This window comes from Nematolebias whitei, chromosome 5 (assembly GCF_014905685.2).
Source record: "Nematolebias whitei isolate Nwh7 chromosome 5, NemWhi1, whole genome shotgun sequence".
Taxonomy (NCBI): Eukaryota; Metazoa; Chordata; class Actinopteri; order Cyprinodontiformes; family Rivulidae; genus Nematolebias; species Nematolebias whitei.
This window is the reverse complement of record NC_056502.1, coordinates 14,871,102-14,890,402: the sequence shown is the minus strand read 5'-3', so window position 1 is coordinate 14,890,402 and position 19,301 is coordinate 14,871,102. Positions and strand designations below refer to the sequence as shown.

Sequence of the window (19,301 nt, the reverse complement as noted above, 5' to 3'; positions counted from 1 at the left end):
CTTTTATTGTATGACTTTGCTTGAGTCTTTTGATTTTGTAACTGCGGAAACACACAGCTTACCTCGCAGAGAGGGAGAGAGAGAGAGAGAAAGGGCCAGGACAGGAAGGAAATGAGGGGAGAGACAGAGAGACGGAGGGGAAAACTGCAGATGAGGGGCAATGGGGCTTTCCACTGTGTAGGATCAGAAAAGACATGAGCAGTAGGTAAGAGTGAAGGAAAGAAATCTGTCACAACCAGATCAAACATCACACCGAGAGCGAACACAGAAGAGCAGGAGGAACGAGTGAGAGGGTTTCAGAAGAACTAGTACCTTCAGACGTGAGGGAGAGCTGTTACATGAGCGAGTTTAACAGAAGAATATAAAAAACACCCCAAAGGCTCAGCTTTTTACACACAAAGGGAGGACTGTAACTGAATGGGCTTCAAATGACAACTATGAATTGTTCAACGCTTTTGGACCACAAAGATGGGCGATGTTGTGACCGCTGTCCTGCAGGTTAGTAAACGTCATAAAGTTTCTTTCACCTTTTTCCTCTTTAACTTATTTTTGAGGACTCTATAAACATCATAATCTTCAGCTAAGTTTTGTTTTACATTACCTGACTAATGCTTTTGTTCACCGTGGATTTTCTTTTTATCCTGTCTCAGGGCAGTATGTACAAACTCCCTGCAATAGCACACAGAAGACAAAGTGTGGTGACTGTCAACATGGGTCTCACACAGCTACGGAAAACTTCCTGACGAAGTGTCTTCCCTGCAAGAAGTGTAACCACAGTAAGGCAAACACATGCACAAACAAAATACACACTGTTCTCCTCCTTCCACACTTCTTTTTTATAAAGTACTGATGGATGTTTTACAGAGTTTTTATGTTAACATGTCACATACATTTTTTTCCCCAACACATCTTTCCTTTCTTATTTTATCCAGTTTTAAAGTACCTTGAGTTGTGATCAGTTTTATATTCACATATCTCAAAAATGTTTTCTTATTCAAACTGGCATCCTGTAGTTATTGTGTGAATGTTTATGAAGCAGCCACACTGCTGTGATCCATTTTTCTTCTGTACGTTTTTTGGCATCGTTCTCGTTCCACATTTTTTTGTGCTATTTCAACAAATCCTATATCAAAACATTCAGCTTGTTCAGAAGAAAGGTGCTATGACTTTTGGTATTGATTCAACTTTAGCGTTTTGACACATTTAGCCTTTTCTGCCACTTTTTTTCTTATAAAAAATGGACTGAGCTCATTTTACATCCTTGACATCTGTTTACAACTTTGTACTGCACCTTTCACATTTTATTCTGGTTCAGCTTCTTTCAGCTTCATTGTGCACATTTAAACCTTTTTTCAGCTACTTTCAGCCAATTTCTTTTTTTTTTTTCAACTCTTTCTGCTAATTACAACATATTGGGGCTTCTTCTAACTTATTTCTGCTGATTTTAACTTGTTACGCTCCTTTCAACTTCTTTCTGCAAGTTTCAGCTTTTTCTGTTATTTCAGCTATTATTTAGCAGTTTTTTATGCTAATTTTAGCTTTTTTGGCTAATTCCATATTTTTTGCACTCATTTCAACTTTTCTCAGCCTAATTCAGCAAAAATGTGCTCTATCCACATCCTTCTGGTCATTTAAGCTTCTTTTAGAAAGTTTTAGCCACTGTTTTTTGCTAATTTCATCGTTTTTAGATAATGTCCACTTTTTAGTGCACATTTCTTCTTCTTTCAATCTAATTGGGTAAAGTGTTCTTTCTGCGTTCTTCTGCTAATTTAACCTTTTCAGCTACTATTTTTTATTTCATTTGACCATTTTAGCATTTTTCAGCTATTTTCAGATAAACTCAAGTTATTTTTGGTCATTTCTGCTACTTTCGGCATAATTAACTTTTTTCTGCTAATTTCAGTTCATTTTAGCTTTCTTCTGCTAGTTTCAGCTTTTTCTACAAGTTAAGCTATTTTATAGCTCTTTTGAGCTAAATTTAGATTTTTCAACTAATAGCAACTTCTTTTTTTAGCTCATTTCAGCTTCTTCCACTTCCTCCTGGTAATTTAAGCTTCTTTCTGCCTTTTCAGCTACTTTTCAGCTATTTTTTGCTAATTTCAGCTTATTTTTTAGCTAAATTCCCAATTTTTGTTATAATATCTGCTTATTTAAATTTAATTTAGCAATATAAGTTCTTTCTGCTTTCTTCTGCTAACTTAGGCTTGTTCTTCAATTTCACCTGCATTTCAGTATGTTTTTAGTTAATTTCAGCAGTTTTCAGCAAGTTCTTCAGCAATAAGCATTTACACTGCATTTTCACAGGAAATGCAATTTCTCTAGTTTTAATTTCAGACGGTTTACAGTGGGGAAATAAAAGGAGGAAGGTGTTGAGGAGTTTTGGTTGTGTTGTTTAACCTCAAGTGGAGGGCAGACAGTTTCAGCTGAAACCTAACCACCCACACACACAGACTCACATAACTTAACAAGACAAATTAACTAACCAAAATGTCTTTTCAACCCTCACAGCTAACGGGAGGACTGTAACTTACTGTACAGCTAAAGAGGACACAATCTGTGGGTGTGAGTCAGGTTTCTACTGTAGCAATGAAAACTGTGACCACTGCCAGCCCCTGACTCGCTGCCCCCTGGGTGAAGGAGTTACAATTAAAGGTGGGCTTAACGTTTAAGGTTTAACATAAATCCTCCCGCTGTCCTGTAAAAATTCACCTATGGTTCACAAAATGACTAAACTTTCTTTACATTTGATTCCATCTTGCAGCCAGTCGAACAAGTGACCTAAAGTGTTCTCCGTGTGAAGACGGGACCTACAGCAACTTCACAGATTTCTCCTCACAATGTTTTCCACATACCAGGCAAGACCGGGCCACTTTTATTACTCAGATGATTCAAGTTGGAGGCTCGTGTGCTGTTTGTACTCGAGTGGATTAAGCAACGTAGCAAAATGACTCTCTTGGTTTTGTTTGATCTCCTTGGACACAAATGCTAACATCCAACATCCCACATCTTTCTTCTGTAACTATATTAAACCCACGTGGTGGTAATAATGTAGTAACGGTTACTTTTTTCTATCTCATATGTCGCTGTCAGATGTGAAAACTTTGGAAGAGAGCTGAAAACTCCAGGAACCCGAACAACTGATTCTGTCTGTGGGAACTTCAATACATGTAGGTTCTTGATTTGAGCTTTAGTTTAAATACTGTGCAAGTGTTTCTTCTTTTGTTTTATTTTTCTTGTGAAAACACTGTCTGCTTTTGAATCAAGCTCATGTTAGCAGATGCTTCTACACCGTGACTTTCAAAGATCTGGTTGACCTTAAATGAAGAGAGGAAGTGGAAGTGACACAGATGGAAAACCATTTTGTGCAGCAGTTGCAGTTTGTGTGTTGCTTACAGGAAATCATGGATTATAATGATGTGATAGGCAGGATAGCAGGAAATCACCTCTAGATATTAAAGATAAGAGCTAAAATATGAAGAAAAAAAATTGTCATAATGTGAAAAAAGTTTTTACATCAGATGTGGTTTGTTGTCACTGCATCTATTCAGTGAGCAAATGGAGGAACCGTTAACCCTGAGCTAAACCTGTGAGTAGCACAAAGGCTTTAACGTGGTAAAATAGGCGTCTTAGGCTTGGCTTGAAAATATTTTGTCTGCATGTGCACAGTAACTGACTGCACATGCTTGAATTCATACTATATTTCTATCATCTGATAGTGTTTCATGCACTAGACCTACAGTTTTAGATGGCGTTAATGCGCTGGTTTGTTAACTGTCTTCATGAGAGAAAGAAAGACTGGTTTCAGATTTAACATATTTTTGTTATTTCCCTCCCCTGCGTGTGGTTGGACTCAGTCTTTATTGTTGTGTCTTTAGTGCCACATTTTGAATGGGAGTTTTATTGTCGTAGGCACACTTTCTTTGTTTGAATAGTCACAAAATGCTGTACTGCACATGGTCTGTAGCTCCCTCACATACTGATGTAGATGATAAAATTTACACACAGCCCTGACAAACAAGCAGAAGTTTGAGTGGTCTGTGAATGGACCCAGAAAACCTTGATGTGATATAATTTAATCCAGTTTTCAATTCAGTTTATTTATATAGCGCCAAGTCACAACAGAAGTCATCTCAGGACACTAAACAGAGACAGTCATATATATATCAAAAGTAAGTTCATAACTTTATTTATCTGAGGAGCAGACTGCTTTGAGTTGAACTTCATCGCAGAACTCTCATCTTGAGCAAGCATGAAGGTGACAGTGAAAAGGAAAAACTCCCTGAGGAAGAAACCTTTAGCAGAACCAGGCTCAGGACAAGTGGCCATCTGCTTCAACCAGCTGGGTTTGAGAGGACAGGAAGGAGGAACAGATACACAATGGCAGGTTGAGAATCAGATGTTAGGATAGAAATAGTATCAAATGAAAACTATTCAGTTTTACAATTCATTTAAGAAAATGAGGTCAGTTTGCCCTCCACTAGTCTAAGACTATGGCAGCACAACAAGCCAACACTAACTATAGGATTTATCAAGAAGGAAAGTCTTAAGCCCAGTCTTAAAACTGGACAATGTGTCAGCCTCACGGACAGAAACTGGAAGTTGGTTCCACAAGAGAGGAGCCTGATAACTGAATGATCTTCCTCCCATTCTGCTTTTGGAAACTCTAGGAACCACAAGTAAACCTGCAGTCTGAGAGTGAAGTGCTCCATTAGGAGAATACGGAACAATATAAGATATCTAATATAAGATGGAGCTAGGTTGTTGAGGGTTTTGTATGTGAGAAGTAATATTTTGAATTAAATTCAGAATTTGACAGGGAGCCAATGGAGAGAAGCTAAAACTGGAGAGATGTGATCTCTCCCACTAACTCCAGTTAAGACTCTGGCAGCAGCATTTTGAATAAACTGAAGACTTTTTAAAGAAGTATTTGGACACCCAGATAATAAACCATTGCAATAGTCCAGTCTAGATGAGACAAGTGCATGAACCAGTTTTTCTGCATCATTTTTAGATAAGAGGTTTCTAATTTTAGTGATATTATGCAGGTGGAAGAAGGCGGTTCTAGTAACGTATATAAATAAAAAGAATCTGACACATTTTGTCCTTTAACATGTTTTGTAAAACTGAACCAAATATCTTCATCTTTTCTTTTTGGGAATTGAAGCCATCAGAACCCAGTTTATAACACATAGTATTTTTGAAACCAGAATCTTCCCACTGAGAATGCCAAGCACACAATCATGGTGTCACATGACCCTTCTTTTATTAAACCAGTCAGGTCTTTTTCTGTAGCACATTTGAAAAACAACCCTCTTTGACCACAGTGTTTGACCAAAGTTAAAACAGAAATATAAAGAATTTTAGATTAATTAAAAAAAAAACTTCTAAAGTAAAGAATGATAAGTAAAAATTAACAAACAAAAAAACAAAATAATAAAAAATAAACCATATGGGGTCCAGTAATATAATATAAGTTGATGGTAGAATCTGCGTCAGATTTCAGCATGTAGGAAATAAAAAAAAACTTTTAAGATAACTTGTGTCTTGGCAGGAGATGTTTGATCATAACCAAATCTTTGTTAGTTATAACACTTTTATTTTTAAAGTAGATCAAGTTTGCGTAGCTGCCATGGAACAGAGACAACAAATAGTTAATTACCGGTAGCTAAACCCACGTTATTATCTAATTTGGGTAAAGTTAACATCCCATCATTAAGTCTTTTCAGGTAAATCTTTTGGATGGGTTTGTGGAAATGTAAGACCATGAAACAGCAATAATTGCAAGTTCACTGCAGTGCAGATGATGTACTGTATATTTTATCATTTGAAACTTTATTTCAAAATGTACACATTTATATAAATTACAGTTCAAAAGACTTTTCCTTAGAATACACAAAAAAAAAAGAACAAATACACCTGACGAGCCACAATCGTAAACATTAAACAATTCATTCAACCTTTATTTATACAAGTTATTCTCAGTGAGTCACGGGGACTCATTTACAAGAGAGACCTGTTTAAGAGAGACCTTTCAACTTTGATTTGAAAGCGACTAATATAATTAACTCTGCTAGTTTCCAGTCTTTCTAGGGATGAATAAGAGGGGACCCAATATAGAACCCTGTGGCATCCCCTCATGTACATATGTAATTGTATCTAAATAAAACAACTAGATATATTTGTCATTTGCATTCTTTACAATTTTAGGGTGATCTACAGGATTTGCAATCATACTTCATTTAAGTGTGTAATTTTTAAATATCTATGTTATCCTTTCATTGAATACTTAAAAAACAAGAAAACAATAATTATTTGTACTAAAATAAACAAGCCATATTTACCATTTTGGTTTTGATCTCTAACTTCTTAATTTACGCTTTATTTATTCAAACATTTGCTGGAGTCTCAACCAACATCGTGCAGAAAGGGACGGTCTGACCTCTCAGTCATTTTTATGTCTTTGTGGAAACAAAGAAATGTTTGTACCACCCAGTGATGTATCCTTTATGACACTTTCTTCTTCTCCGGGTTGGGTTGTAGCTTGAAAAAACAGTTATCGTTTCTTTTCATTAATTTGTTTTGGGGACTACATGTAAGGAGTTGTTGGCAGTATTGTGCAAAAGTTCTTAATCGTCTCCAAATGTTTATAGTTGATGCTTTCAAGGAGCCAGACTTTCTTACAGGACGCCCTAAAACAACATTACTGAGGCTACTTTAAAAGATTACAAGAAGGTTTGACTCCTAAACATAATGTGTGATGAGACTCAAGACTTTTGCACAGTACTGTACTTAATTTGGAAACATTTATGTTAAAGTGTAATGTAAACGGATTATGAAGTGTTTGTGATAATATGAAATAATTTTATTCATCAGACTTTGTCAGCAAGTTAGGCATAACCTCAGTGATGTTAAAAACCAGAGCGGCGCCACTCCCACTCATCGTACATCATGTTCATCCTGTGTAACCTGATTAAGATGGTTCCCTGTTCCTCATCCGTTTGTTTCCTCATCAGATTGTCCTTGGATGCTCCCTGCAGGCCTGTGGGCCGGACTCGTGTTGACCATAATCGTTTTTGCGGCTGCTTTCATCTTCTGGAGAGCAAAACACAAATCCTGCAGAACAGGTGTGTGGGGATCTTCTCGTACTTTGTACTTGAAAAAAAAAGAAAGATCACGAAGAAGCGGCAGATCTAAACTCGCCAGAAGTAACTTATTCACGTCATTAGCCACATGTATGAGATGTTTGCGCTTTGAAGTCATACAGTTTAAGGTCACTGCTGATTATCGCTTTCAAACATTCCCTCCCACAGTTTAATTCCAGTGAATTGATAAAACTGAAACTTTGATGACGGTCAAATTCAATTTCAATCTATCTGTTGGTCTTGGCATTAAAAGAACGGAAATAGTCCGGTGAGTTATCTGTGAAAAAATCTGGCTTTGTTAGTTTTGTTGCACAAAAACATAAGTTAAATGCAGACGGGTTAAATAAGAATGCTTCAGCAAAGATGACAAACTGAATGACGAAACCACATCCTGTACAGTTTCATCTTGACACAGTTGTTTGGTAGAAAGTGACTCACACTCATACCGGCACCTCGGCCTGATGTATGTGGCACAGTGCTGGTACACATTATTTTGACTGACGCTGTACTTCACATGGCATTTGATGATTTTCCACAGAGTCTGCGTGAATCGGCAGATGAACCACATGTGAACATTTCATTAGAAACAAGCATCAATCGGGTTTTCAGTATTGTAGACCAACGGTATCAGAAAACAGCGTTTTTTCATCTTATTATCTGAGTTCTTTCTGCTGATGAGAATCAGTGCTGCACAGAGTAAAGGCTGCTTGTTCTCATCACAACACATCTTTGTTTTACACTTCATTTTTACTAATATGCATGTACACAAGTGGCAATTCCTTTTAAAGTCAAATTATAAAGAAGAATAAAGGGTCAGTAATGCAACAGGGCTGTTTGGCAAAAAGAAACTATTTGCCCAAACTGGATGGTTGGTTTATTCTATTGCAGCAAACAAACAATTGTTCTTCTTCTCCTGCTCTGATAAACTCCAGAGGCCCGCCCCAGTGCATGCTGGTCCTATACCTGCTCACACACTATAGGGTTCCTACAGTTGTTACCTGGCCTTCATAATAAAAAGTAATCCGGAAATATTAATAACATACAGATTATTTAAACAGACATACAACGTTTCCTTTTTGCTTTAGTGTGTTAGTTTCTGTTTTATCTTTTAATATTAAATTTTAAAAAATATATGGATAATTTTTTTTTACACCAAAAACTAATCAGAGAACATTTTGTGTTCCTTGAAAAAAATAAAATAAAATAAAAAACAAGAAGCAGAATCATCCATTCTTCCATCATCTTTACCTGCTTCTTCTTTTTCGGGTCACTGGTGCCCAATTCCAGCAGTCGCTGTGAGAGACGGGGGACACCCTGGACAGTCCCTCACAGAGACACTTATAGAGACAAACACATTCACTCTCTCACTCACACCTAGAGACAATTTAGTTACTAATCATCCTAACATGTTTTTAGTGTGTGGGAGGAAACTGGAATAACCGGAAAAAATCCACGCATGCACAGAGAAAACATGCAAACTCCACCCAGAAATGTCCAAGGCTGGGATTTGATCCAGCGACCTTCTCACCGAGAGGCAACAGCTCTACCAACTGAGCCACCGTGCCACTAAAAGCAGAACCACATCTGCACAATTTTTTTCATTTAAAGCATTTTTCTGCTAAACAAAGAAAATCCATAAATCTCACAGATTTATTATTAACATAATTTTTGTTTTTGGTCTGGAATATCTGAGAGGCGTCATCTTTACAAGACAGGGTCAGGACTTAATCTAAATATAGTCTTCATCATTCCATGCTGCGTATGGAAAACAGCAGATGAACACAAAACAGACAGGATGGTTTGATTTTTCCTCCTCGTCTTTCTGTAAACGGTTTCATGACGGCAGCAGCAGATTTCAAAACTACATTACAGTGTGTAAAAATGACTTTACCAGACTGTAGATTAAAAACAATTACCTTATTTTTTAGCACACAAAGTTTAAACACAACCTACCAAAATGGATGGCTTCATATTGGTGTGTTCACTTTTCCGCCCTACATTTGTGAGACGAGAGTAACCGTGTTTCTCTGCTTTGACTCAGTTGTAACTACAGCTTTTTAAATCAAAGGAAACCTCACATACTTTCAGCCATTATTCAGTTTAACCAAAAGGTTTGAAAACATCTCCATAAATGTAGTATCAGTTTAAAGTTGAGTCACAATGAGACGACGTGACCTTTTTTCTACACGCCACAGCTCAGTTCAGAAACACACCCATTAATCTGATGGAAAACACAGTCCAGACGCTGTTCAACAGGAAAGTTAAAAATGTCTCAGGATGTGTTTCAGCTCAAACAATAGAAAACACCTCACCTCGTAGTGGTTTAATGTCAGAGGGAGAGAAAACATGAAAGATGACCACACTGTGCCCAAAGCTAAACGATCAAAGTTGTCTTTCCAACAATAGAAAATGTTGTTTTTTTTTTTTACTGGTAATAGAAAAGTTCTGTTTAAACAGATTAAGATTAATGGAGCTCAGAGCTGAATAGTAGTCTAAATCAGTGGTTCTCAAACTGGGGTCCCTGGACCCCCGGAGGTCTGCAAGACGGTGCTTGGGAGTCCGCAATTCAAAATAAATATATATAAATATATAAATATATATATATACAAAAACAGACAAACACACACAAAAATATATATATTTATTTATTATAATATATATTTATATATATATATATATATTTTTTTTTACAAGCACGTAGATGTTTAACAACCCATTCAAATACACCAAAATGCAGGAAATCACGTCCACTTTATTCAAATTTTTCTGTGGGAGGACCCCCAGACCACCCCCACCCCGCCGGCCCACCCGTTATTTGCGTTCCTGCATCGATCAGTTTACAAATTAATTCCTGTTACTTGGTATGACTGCTGCTTTTATGATTCTGTTCAGTTTTATGTAAAGTAGTTTCTGTAATAATTTGAAGAAGTGTCAATACGTTTATGTTCATTATGTGAATGGGTAAAGTTTTAAAGTGGTTTTTGATATTGTTTTTTTTTTTCAAAACTGTAATTTTTGGAAGTTGAAATTAAAAATTTGTGTCAATTAAGTGTGTCTTGAATGAAAAATACTCCAAGTTTAAAAGCATAAAAATTGTATTAACACTATTAAAGAACAGATCTTAAGTATTTACATGTATGTTACACAAATATTTCCACTGAATTAAAGAGACAAATTGAAGAAAATTATTTAATAAACACGAGGGTTATGAGGGAGGGGTCCCTGAACCCAAAAGTTTGAGAACCCCTGGTCTAGACTGACTTTTAAGATGGAGATATTTGACAGTATAAACACACAAGTGAGGCCCAAATCTATTTATCAGCAATGGTTTATTTATGAAAATTAGCCGTCTGGTTTATTCTAAAAGGAAAGCAGAAGTTGTGTAAACGCAAAATAATTTGCATTTCATGAAAGATTTGTGCATAAAGTAGGAACACAGCACAGCACGTACACAAACATGTCTCCTTCTAGACAGACGGGCTCATGCCAGTAATCTCAGGTGGGGGGTTCACCACAGGATGCAAACCCCTGTTAACCTCAGAAACAGAAAGTTAGAGATGAACTTCCAGTAATCATTAAAAACACATTTTACAGAGCAACAACAAGAACAAAAAAACCTCACAATGACCTAAATGTTGGATCAATTCCAGCAAAACTCAGAGTGAAATAATAATTTATAAACACAATCATAAAGCAGCTTGAAATTTCTTTATCAGATCAGTTTTTAGTCAACGTGAGCAGAGATGCAGAGCGTTTTCATTTCCTGTCCAATAAGTCTGAGGCGTTTTGTTTTGGTGCGCTGTGCGTTTAAAGGGTGACATCTCTGACTTTTAAAATAGTCAATCTAATACCAGACATTAAAAAAAGATTATTATGTTCGTCTGTGGAACCAAAACAGTGTGAATATTCAACCGGAGAGTTTCTGTTTCAGCTGCAACACTGGAGTTCTTACATTTACGTATCACTTTGGCACTTTTTGACGTGTCGTCCTGTTTGAGTCACTGTTCCGGCTGCAGGAGCAGGTTTATAAATGTAGTGAGACTAACAGAGCAGGGTGAAGGTCTCCAGGGCCACCTACGGGTCAGAGCGTGCAGTTAGCCGTTTAACAACAACACGGATGAAGTTTGAGTGTTTTCTGTCCTTTCCTTTCAGTCCTTTTCTGTGGCAGGCCCAACAGCCTGGACTACTCTTCCTATGAGATGCGTGCCATCTGATACCAAATTGAAAACCTATTTATTTAAAAGGGCTTTTGATGTTTAGCTTTTAGTATTTTTATCTCCTTTACCTCCTTTTATTGTGTCTGTGTTTTTAATTTCCACTGATTTATTCTGCTGTTTTTTATTAGTTTTATCTTGTAAAGCACTGTGGTCCATGCAAGGCATTGTTGGAAGGTGCTATATAAATAAAGTTTATTATTAATATTAATATTCTGTGTGACAGCCAGCCTCGGGGTTCCTGTGACTCACGTGGAGACCGATCCTGCACCGGCTGTCTCTCCTCCAGAGCTGACGTCTCACTGTCAGGAGACCTGCATCCACAATGACTGTAAATTACGACTTTTTAATTCAGGTAACAAAAAAAACAAAGCTTTATATTTTAATCTTTCAATATCTGCTCAAGGATATGTTCCTGGCAAAGCAAAAGCACAGTCTTGCGTGCGAGAACATTTCATTTTTAGCCTCGCTCTAATAGATGTATCAGGCGTTTGATCCCTGCTGACAACAGGTCTTTTCTGTTCACTCACAAACTGGATGTCTGTACAAAGGCAGCTTTGTGTTTATCTTCAGCCTCTGAGGCTCCCGCAGGGTAACATAATACTGCGGGGGGGGGGGGGGGGGGGGAATAACTGCTTGGTCAGAGGTTCAACTTTATGATTCAAAATGTTTTGTGGTAATTAATTTGAACAAATGTCTGAAATAAACCAAACCCTGCACAGTCTCCATAGTTGCTCTCCATTTGGTTTAACCAGAAAGATGAAAAGAACAAAACAAACTTAGAGACATTTGAGGAAACTGTCTTGAATCACCAGCGTTTACGTATTTGTTTCGTTACTGAATTCACACATTTATTCACTCACTTATCTGATAGCTTGTTTGTAAATGTATCTATTCATTTGCTGTTTATAGTTTACTAAATTGTTTATCATAAAATCAATCCATTCATGATCATAAATTGAATCAGAATCAATTAAACTCAGTGGTTCCCAACACTGGCCCCTGAGGAACACCATCCTGAATGTTTCAGTTGTTTCTCCGTTCCAACATGCCTGATTCAGTGATTGAAAAAGCTGATTAATCACCCATTGGGGGTGCATCAAAGCAGGGAAACAAGTAAAACATGCAGGACGGTGTTCCTCAAGGACCACAGTTGGGAACTACAACATTAAGCTAACAAAAGTGTATATTCTTGGTCTTTATCTGCTATAATTTCATCAGTTATCTTTACCCACTTCTTCCTTATCGGGTCACTGGGTCATGGAGAATACATTTTAAATAAGCACAAATTAAAGCAATAACCTGAATAATGGCATGATAAAGTTAACATTTAATGTTTCTTTTACTGTTTTGCTAGTGAAAATTGTAATTATTCTTCCCATCCACATCCACCGGGAGTTTTTAGTCCCATTAAGGCTGACATGAATCAAAGTTTACGAGGAGCAGAGCTTGTTTTTGGTCACGCTCAGTATTTTTCTCCTTCTTCTCAGACGATCCTCAGACGGACTGCAGCACAGGAGACAGCCTGGACACAAGGTTTCCCATAACTCCGCTGAAGGCCTCCGTTTCTTTCGTTGAGTGCAGTCACACCAACGGCTACACGAATTACAGCACGACCAACATCTGCAGGTCCTACTCAGAGCCACAGGAGGACGAGTGGTGCGGGATGGGCTAACGCCTGGAGCAGTATAACCCAGGAGCCATCGTTGCCTTGGGAATACTGCAGTGTTTCTTCACAAGCTCTCAACTGCAGCTAAACAAACCAAGGATTTACTGCTCGGCTCAGGAAAATTTAAGATGTTTGCTGCCACCTGCAGGACTTTGATAAAACATCAGCTAAATGTTTTCTATTTTATCCGAAGGTAACTGAAAGAATACCTAAGCTCTTTCTATCACTAATTTTACTGTGTAAACTGTAAATAAAGAGATTTTATTGATTTGTAAATATGTTGAATATTAATATGAAAAATAAGACTCATCAGTAAGATACTCAGATAATACATTTGTTACACATGATGGGGGCATCTCAGACGGCCTGCCAGTATCTTATCCATGAATCCTATTTTTCATAATTATTAGAAAAGTACGTAAAGTAAGCGTGTCAAATGATGAACAAGATGACCGTCGTTATGATCTGATTTGAGCAGCTTTGCCCTCTTATCACGTTGTTACAGATTTTCTTAACTTTAAGACACAAGGAGGCAAAATGTCTCTGCAAGTGTCTTTTATTTTGTAAGAAGGGATTTTACTGTGAAATGACTTACAGTAACTGTATATTGACTTCTAAGTAGTTTCCAAACCTTTTACTGAGTTCATTTAATCATATTTATGGATTTTTTTTTATATTTATCACAAGGTAACAATTGACCTTATCACTTTTAGCACCGTTCATTGTACTTTGTATTTCTTTCGCTTTTTAAAAATAATTTCCTAATTTTGAAACAGGATTAAGATTTCTCAGTTCAAACATTTGGTGTATGGCTTTAACCACTTTTCTATTTTTACTGAATTTAGAGCACAGGATTGTTTTTATTGCGTTTTACACTGTGTCTAAACAACTGTATTATCTTAAGATATGTCTAATTTAACTTGTACTGTTATACTTTAGACAGTGATTGTGCTCTGAACAGTACATGTAAACCACTGTAAGCATAAAAAGCTCTTTTGTGCACATTTTCATACAATATGAATTTCAGTATTTATAGCCGTGTACAAATGTATAGACACGCAGTAACACGTTGCAGACACCGTTCAGTTTAATGGAGGCAGAACATGACTGATGTGTTTCTAACGTTGTGAAGACAGTGCAATATGAAGAAAAAACTTGTGAATGTTTACAAAGTGGTCTTCATTCTGCTACTCTCCGTTACGGTCAAACACCGCGGTCAGAACAGTCTCTTAGTGTCATTACGACCTTTCAGCACGTCACAGATTATAATAAAAATGCTACAAACACAATTCCGTTCTCGTACCGACTGCTTTTCGAACGAGGAGCGACTTCACTTGGCCTTTTTGAAGACTTGTTTGGCAACGATTCCTTCCACTCTCATCTCCTGCAGAGAAGAAATGGGAGAAAAAAGGAAACAGGAAGGGCGTTAAAATGAACAAGTTTTGCACATTAAAAAAACTAAACTAAACTAAAACTTTTTCCCCTTTTCTCTCCTCATCCTTTCACCTCGTAAACCGTCTCTTTCTCCGTCCACTCATCTCTGCAGCTCCCCCCTCTCAGCACCTCCTCACCAGTCTCACCTCCAAATCCTGATCCTCGCTGGCATTTCTGTCTCAACTCACGCTCGGAGTTTAGCATCAACAACAGGTTGTTTTGTTCCTTCGGCGTGAAGGGTATTAGCAGAACAATGAGCTTTTAAAAGTTACACAAGCATGTGATGAAGATTCTTCCGGCCTCTTTGGTTGATTTGAACCTTTAACAGCACGAGCATGTCTCTACTCTCTTTCAGCATCTCAATCACAGCATCATTTTTCCTTGTTCTGTCTCCCTCCCTCCTGCTTTGACCTCCTTCTGTCTCCTGCGTCCTCACCAAATGCAGCTTGTCTCCTTCCAGCCAGTGAGTCCAGCCCCGTCCCTCTTTCTCTCCTCGCTGCACACACACCAGTGTGTCTCCTTCCCAGCTCACCGTGGTCTGCAAACAGAAACAAAGGCCCTCATGATGAGTGTCTGGAGACGAGTGAAAGCATTTCATTCATTTTCTTTCTGCTCTCCTCACAAAGCTTTAAACAGATGAAAGACTTGTTACCACACAGGTCACAGCAGGGGGGGGGGGGGGGGGGGGGGGGGGCTGAATGGTCTTTCAGGATTTACACACACAAAAGAAAACTCAACATCATGTGAAGTTATTTTGACTTGATGCACGTGTCCTGACAGGTTTACCTGACAGGTACGGCCGTCCACAGGCCCCAGGTCTTCAGTGAACTCCTCTCCGATGATGAAGTCCATGATGAAGTTCTTGAAGGTGGTGAGGGTGCGGATTTTCATGGCCCCTGTGGCCGGATCGTGGGTGATCTCTTTGGTGGGTTTCAGCAGGCACACGATCTTCCTCAAGGCAAAATTAATATCTGGAAGATGATTCAGACAAAAAAATATATATTTTTTTATTTATAAGTTTGTGTAGTTTTAACTGAAGAGGATCTTTGGCGCACTGAACATTAGATTGAATGGTTGGGGGGATCTTGGGGGTGGGGGGGTCACACAGAGGACAAGATGATTTCATCCCACTAATGTGCTGCTGGGAATGAATAAATCTGCCTTTTAAATTAATAGATTATCTCACAGCACAAAATCTCTCAGAAAAAGCTCATTATACGTAAAGATGCACAACTGTCATGGATGAGGTTTGTATTGATTATTATTATATTGATTTGTGTAAAAGTATTTGGATTCCCACCTAAAGCTGCAAGGTATTCGTCCATGTTGTCCTGCTCCACCATATGAAACGTCCCGGAGTAATTAGGTTTGGACATCTTCCTCCTTCTTTCACAAATCCAAATCAGTGCTGTTCCACTCGAGCCTTGATATCGATATCACCTTCTCTTGCGCAATTTTAGCAGAGATGCCTTTTGAATGGGACGGACTGGTTTTTGTAAAATGATCCTCTGCTGCTCCCACCCGTTTTGTTGCTGTGCCGAAATTAAGACGCGGTTTTGCAGAAAGATGATAAAAGTTGGTGAGAGAAGTTTTTCTCTTCCACTCGAGGAGAAGTTTTCAAACTGCTGAGGAATGAGAGGGAGCTCAGTTTTCTGCAGGACCTTCGAGCAGGGGGAGGTTCACTTCTTTCTCTTCTAAATGATCCTGAATAGATGGTGGTGCGTTCATTTAACCTCGAAAAACGGAGCTCCACAGTTTCATTTCAGTTTATCGAGTATCTTTTTTGAAAAACAGTATTTTTTCCACAGTTGAGTTGGTTTTTATTTATATGTTAACAACATATTACGATGAGGTGCGCACATTCACACACCTAGGGGACAGATTATTTTATATAAATCGAACAAACATGGCGTCACATCTAATAAACTTTTTTTATGTTAACATTGAACACAACCACCAGCTGCGCAAGGTATCCTTCATCTGTAAACTACAAACATGTAGACTGTGACTTAAAAAAAAAAAAAAAAACCGTTATATCAGAAGTTTTTTTTATTTTTATTTCTTTGCCTCACAAACTTTAAATTATTTTGCTTCCGGCGAGATCACATTATGTGAATAAATTGTCGGGCTTTGAAATAATAACCAGAGAAATTACATTTTCATTTTGTGCTACAATATAGCCTGATGAATGAATGACTCGAACTGAGCTGTTAAAACTAAAAGAAACAAATAACTAGCTAAAAAGTTTTAAACACTGGCTAAAGGCTAAAAGTAGCAAATAGATCAAAGACAAAACTGGCAAAAGGTTACATAAAAGTAGTAAAAAAACGAGCTAAAAGTATCAAAACAGTAGCTAGCAAAAGGCTAAGGGTATTAAAACGGGATATCTGGGTTAATTAAAGACTAAAATTAGCAAAAGGAAATATAAAGTTTGTAAAAGGCTTGGAAAAAAATGCGTAGCTAAAGCTAAAAAAGTGCAAGCTAAAAGTAACAAAAGGCTAGCTGAAAGTATCAAAAGAGTATTTAAGGCTATTCAACTGGCGGCCCACGGGTCGATTTAAATCCGGCTCACTGATGAGTTCAACAAACAACAACAACAATCACAATAAATCCGTGAGACCTTTACATTTTTTTGAAATGGCAAATATTTCAGTCAGAAGGCCGTCTTGCTATGTGCTCATTTCAATTTTCAACTTGTTCATGAGCTTACAGAACACATTAAGAACAGTCCCCTCCCCACTGAAAGCATTCAAGTCAATTCAGGTTATTTATGTAGCGCCAAGTCACAACAGAAGTCGTCTCAAGGCACTGAACAAAAAAGTTCATAAATAAAAATAATAATTTAACACTATATATCTGAGGAGCAGACTGATTTGAGTTTAAGTTCATCACAGAACTCTCATCTTGAGCAAGCATGAAGGCGACAGTGGAAAGGAAAAACTCCCTCATGTGGAAGAAACCTTTAGCAGAACCAGGTTCAGGACAAGTGGTCATCTGCTTCGACCGGCTGGATTTGGTAGGAACAGATACACAATGGCAGGTCGAGAATCACATTAAGATAGAAATAGTATCAAACTGTTCAATTTTAGCAATTCATTTAAGGAAATGAGGTCTGTTTGTCCTCCAGTAGTCTAAGCTTAAGGTAGCGCCAACCCTAACTATAGGATTTACAAAGGAAAGCTTTAAGCCCAGTCTTAAAACTGGACAATGTGTCAGCCTCACAGACAGAAACTGGAAGTTGGTTCCACAAGAGAGGAGCCTGATAACTGAAAGATCTTCCTCCCATTCTGCTTTTGGAAGCTCTAGGAACCGCGAGTAAGCCTGCAGTCTGAGGGCGAAGTGCTCTGTTGGGAAAATACGGACCAATAAGATCTCAAATGTAAGATGGAGCTAGGTTGTTGAGAGCTTTGTAGGTTAGAAGTAAGATTTTGAATTCCATTTTGGATTATACAGGGAGCCAGTGGAGAGAAGCTAAAACTGAAGAGATCTGATTTCTCCTACTAACTCCAATTAAAACTCTGCAGCATTGTGGATTAACTGAAGACTTTTTAAAGAAGCATTTGAACACCCAGACAATAAACCATTGCAATAGTCCAGTCTAGACATAACAAATACATTAACCAGTTTTTCTGCATCATTTTTAAATGTTTCTGATTTTAGTTATATTACACAAACCAAGCCAAGCCCCACCGTTTGAATTCTCTCTTCACTGAGTATAATAGTGTTGTATCGTTCAAACGAATCTTTTGAATAAACGAACTGAACCAGATCACCTTATTAACTGATTGTTCCTTTCTCATTTCAGTTACCATACCATACCGTTTTATTTATAGAGCACTTAAAACAGCTACAAGGCCAACCAAAGTGCTGTACAGACAGAACAACAGACAACACACAAAGCAAAATACTAAATGAAGTAAATCAAAAATGTAGACATAAAAACGATTCAGATAATAAATATGACGACTAACCATTGTGGAGCGTACAGGTTCAAAACACAGATCCTCTAGTGTTGAAAGCTACTGAATAGTAGTGAGTTTTTAAACGGGATTTGAAAACCGCGAGGGAGGGGGCCAGTCTGACAAGCAGAGGTAACTCGTTCCAAAGTCTTGGTCCTGCTACAGAGAAGGCCCTGTCACCTCTGCGCTTAAGACGAGTTCCTGGAAATGTGAGGAGCAACTGGTCTGCTGACCTCAGGGAACGTGGTGGGACATACAGTTGTAGCAGATCAGAGAGATGGGGGGGGGGTTCAGGAGTAATACATACAGTTGAGCTTAGCCCGAGCGTGACATGTCAGGAGTGGAACTTGCACATTCTGTGACTCCCTCGTGACGTGAATCTGAACGACACAGGGCGTGTGCCGAGCCATTCGGGGAGGAACTGTTGATGACGCCTTAGTGAATGCGACTTGTGATTGGTTCACTGCAAATAAACCACATTAGTTTTTCTACATTTGCCTTATGATCTAGCTAGTTTTGCCATCTTACTTTGTTTAAAAAAAATCTGTATGCCTCTTTTATGATTGTCTTTTGTTGTCATTGTTGTCCATTGTTGTCATCATTCTTTGTTGAAATCAGATCTCTCTTGTAAATGAGTCCTTGAGGCTCAATGGAATTAACCTGTATAAATAAAGGTTGAACGACTGAACATGTTTCACTCAGAGAACGAAACACTCAGACATTCAGAATGATTCTAACCATTTCCTCCTCATGGGGATGCGCTCGCATGCCACTGGCAATGGCATCTGTTTCTCCAAGCTAATGGCTAACGAGTCAAGCCACATAAAAATACACACACACGCCATCGTCTCAATTATCTTAACAGACTACGGTACGCATAAAG

The 19,301-nt window shown here is 38.1% G+C and overlaps 2 protein-coding genes across 2 annotated transcripts; one reads left to right on the top strand and one right to left on the bottom strand.

Moving 5' to 3' along the window:
* Positions 1 to 427: 427 nt before the first annotated feature.
* On the top strand, positions 428 to 13,031 carry LOC119409703 (tumor necrosis factor receptor superfamily member 5). The gene is made up of 8 exons (XM_037676604.1): positions 428 to 498; positions 651 to 776; positions 2,509 to 2,652; positions 2,762 to 2,855; positions 3,091 to 3,167; positions 7,014 to 7,124; positions 11,583 to 11,711; positions 12,847 to 13,031. The coding sequence occupies exons 1-8, from the start codon at positions 429 to 431 to the stop codon at positions 13,029 to 13,031; spliced, it is 936 nt and encodes a 311-aa protein (XP_037532532.1). The 5' UTR covers position 428.
* A 1,182-nt stretch (positions 13,032 to 14,213) lies between these two features.
* Positions 14,214 to 16,122, bottom strand: rbp5 (retinol binding protein 1a, cellular). The gene is made up of 4 exons (XM_037676245.1): positions 15,760 to 16,122; positions 15,246 to 15,430; positions 14,896 to 14,997; positions 14,214 to 14,409 (listed from the first exon to the last, which is right to left on the bottom strand). Exons 1-4 carry the CDS (start codon positions 15,833 to 15,835, stop codon positions 14,356 to 14,358), a joined length of 417 nt encoding a protein of 138 aa, XP_037532173.1. The 5' UTR covers positions 15,836 to 16,122; the 3' UTR covers positions 14,214 to 14,355.
* Between the last annotated feature and the right edge of the window lie 3,179 nt (positions 16,123 to 19,301).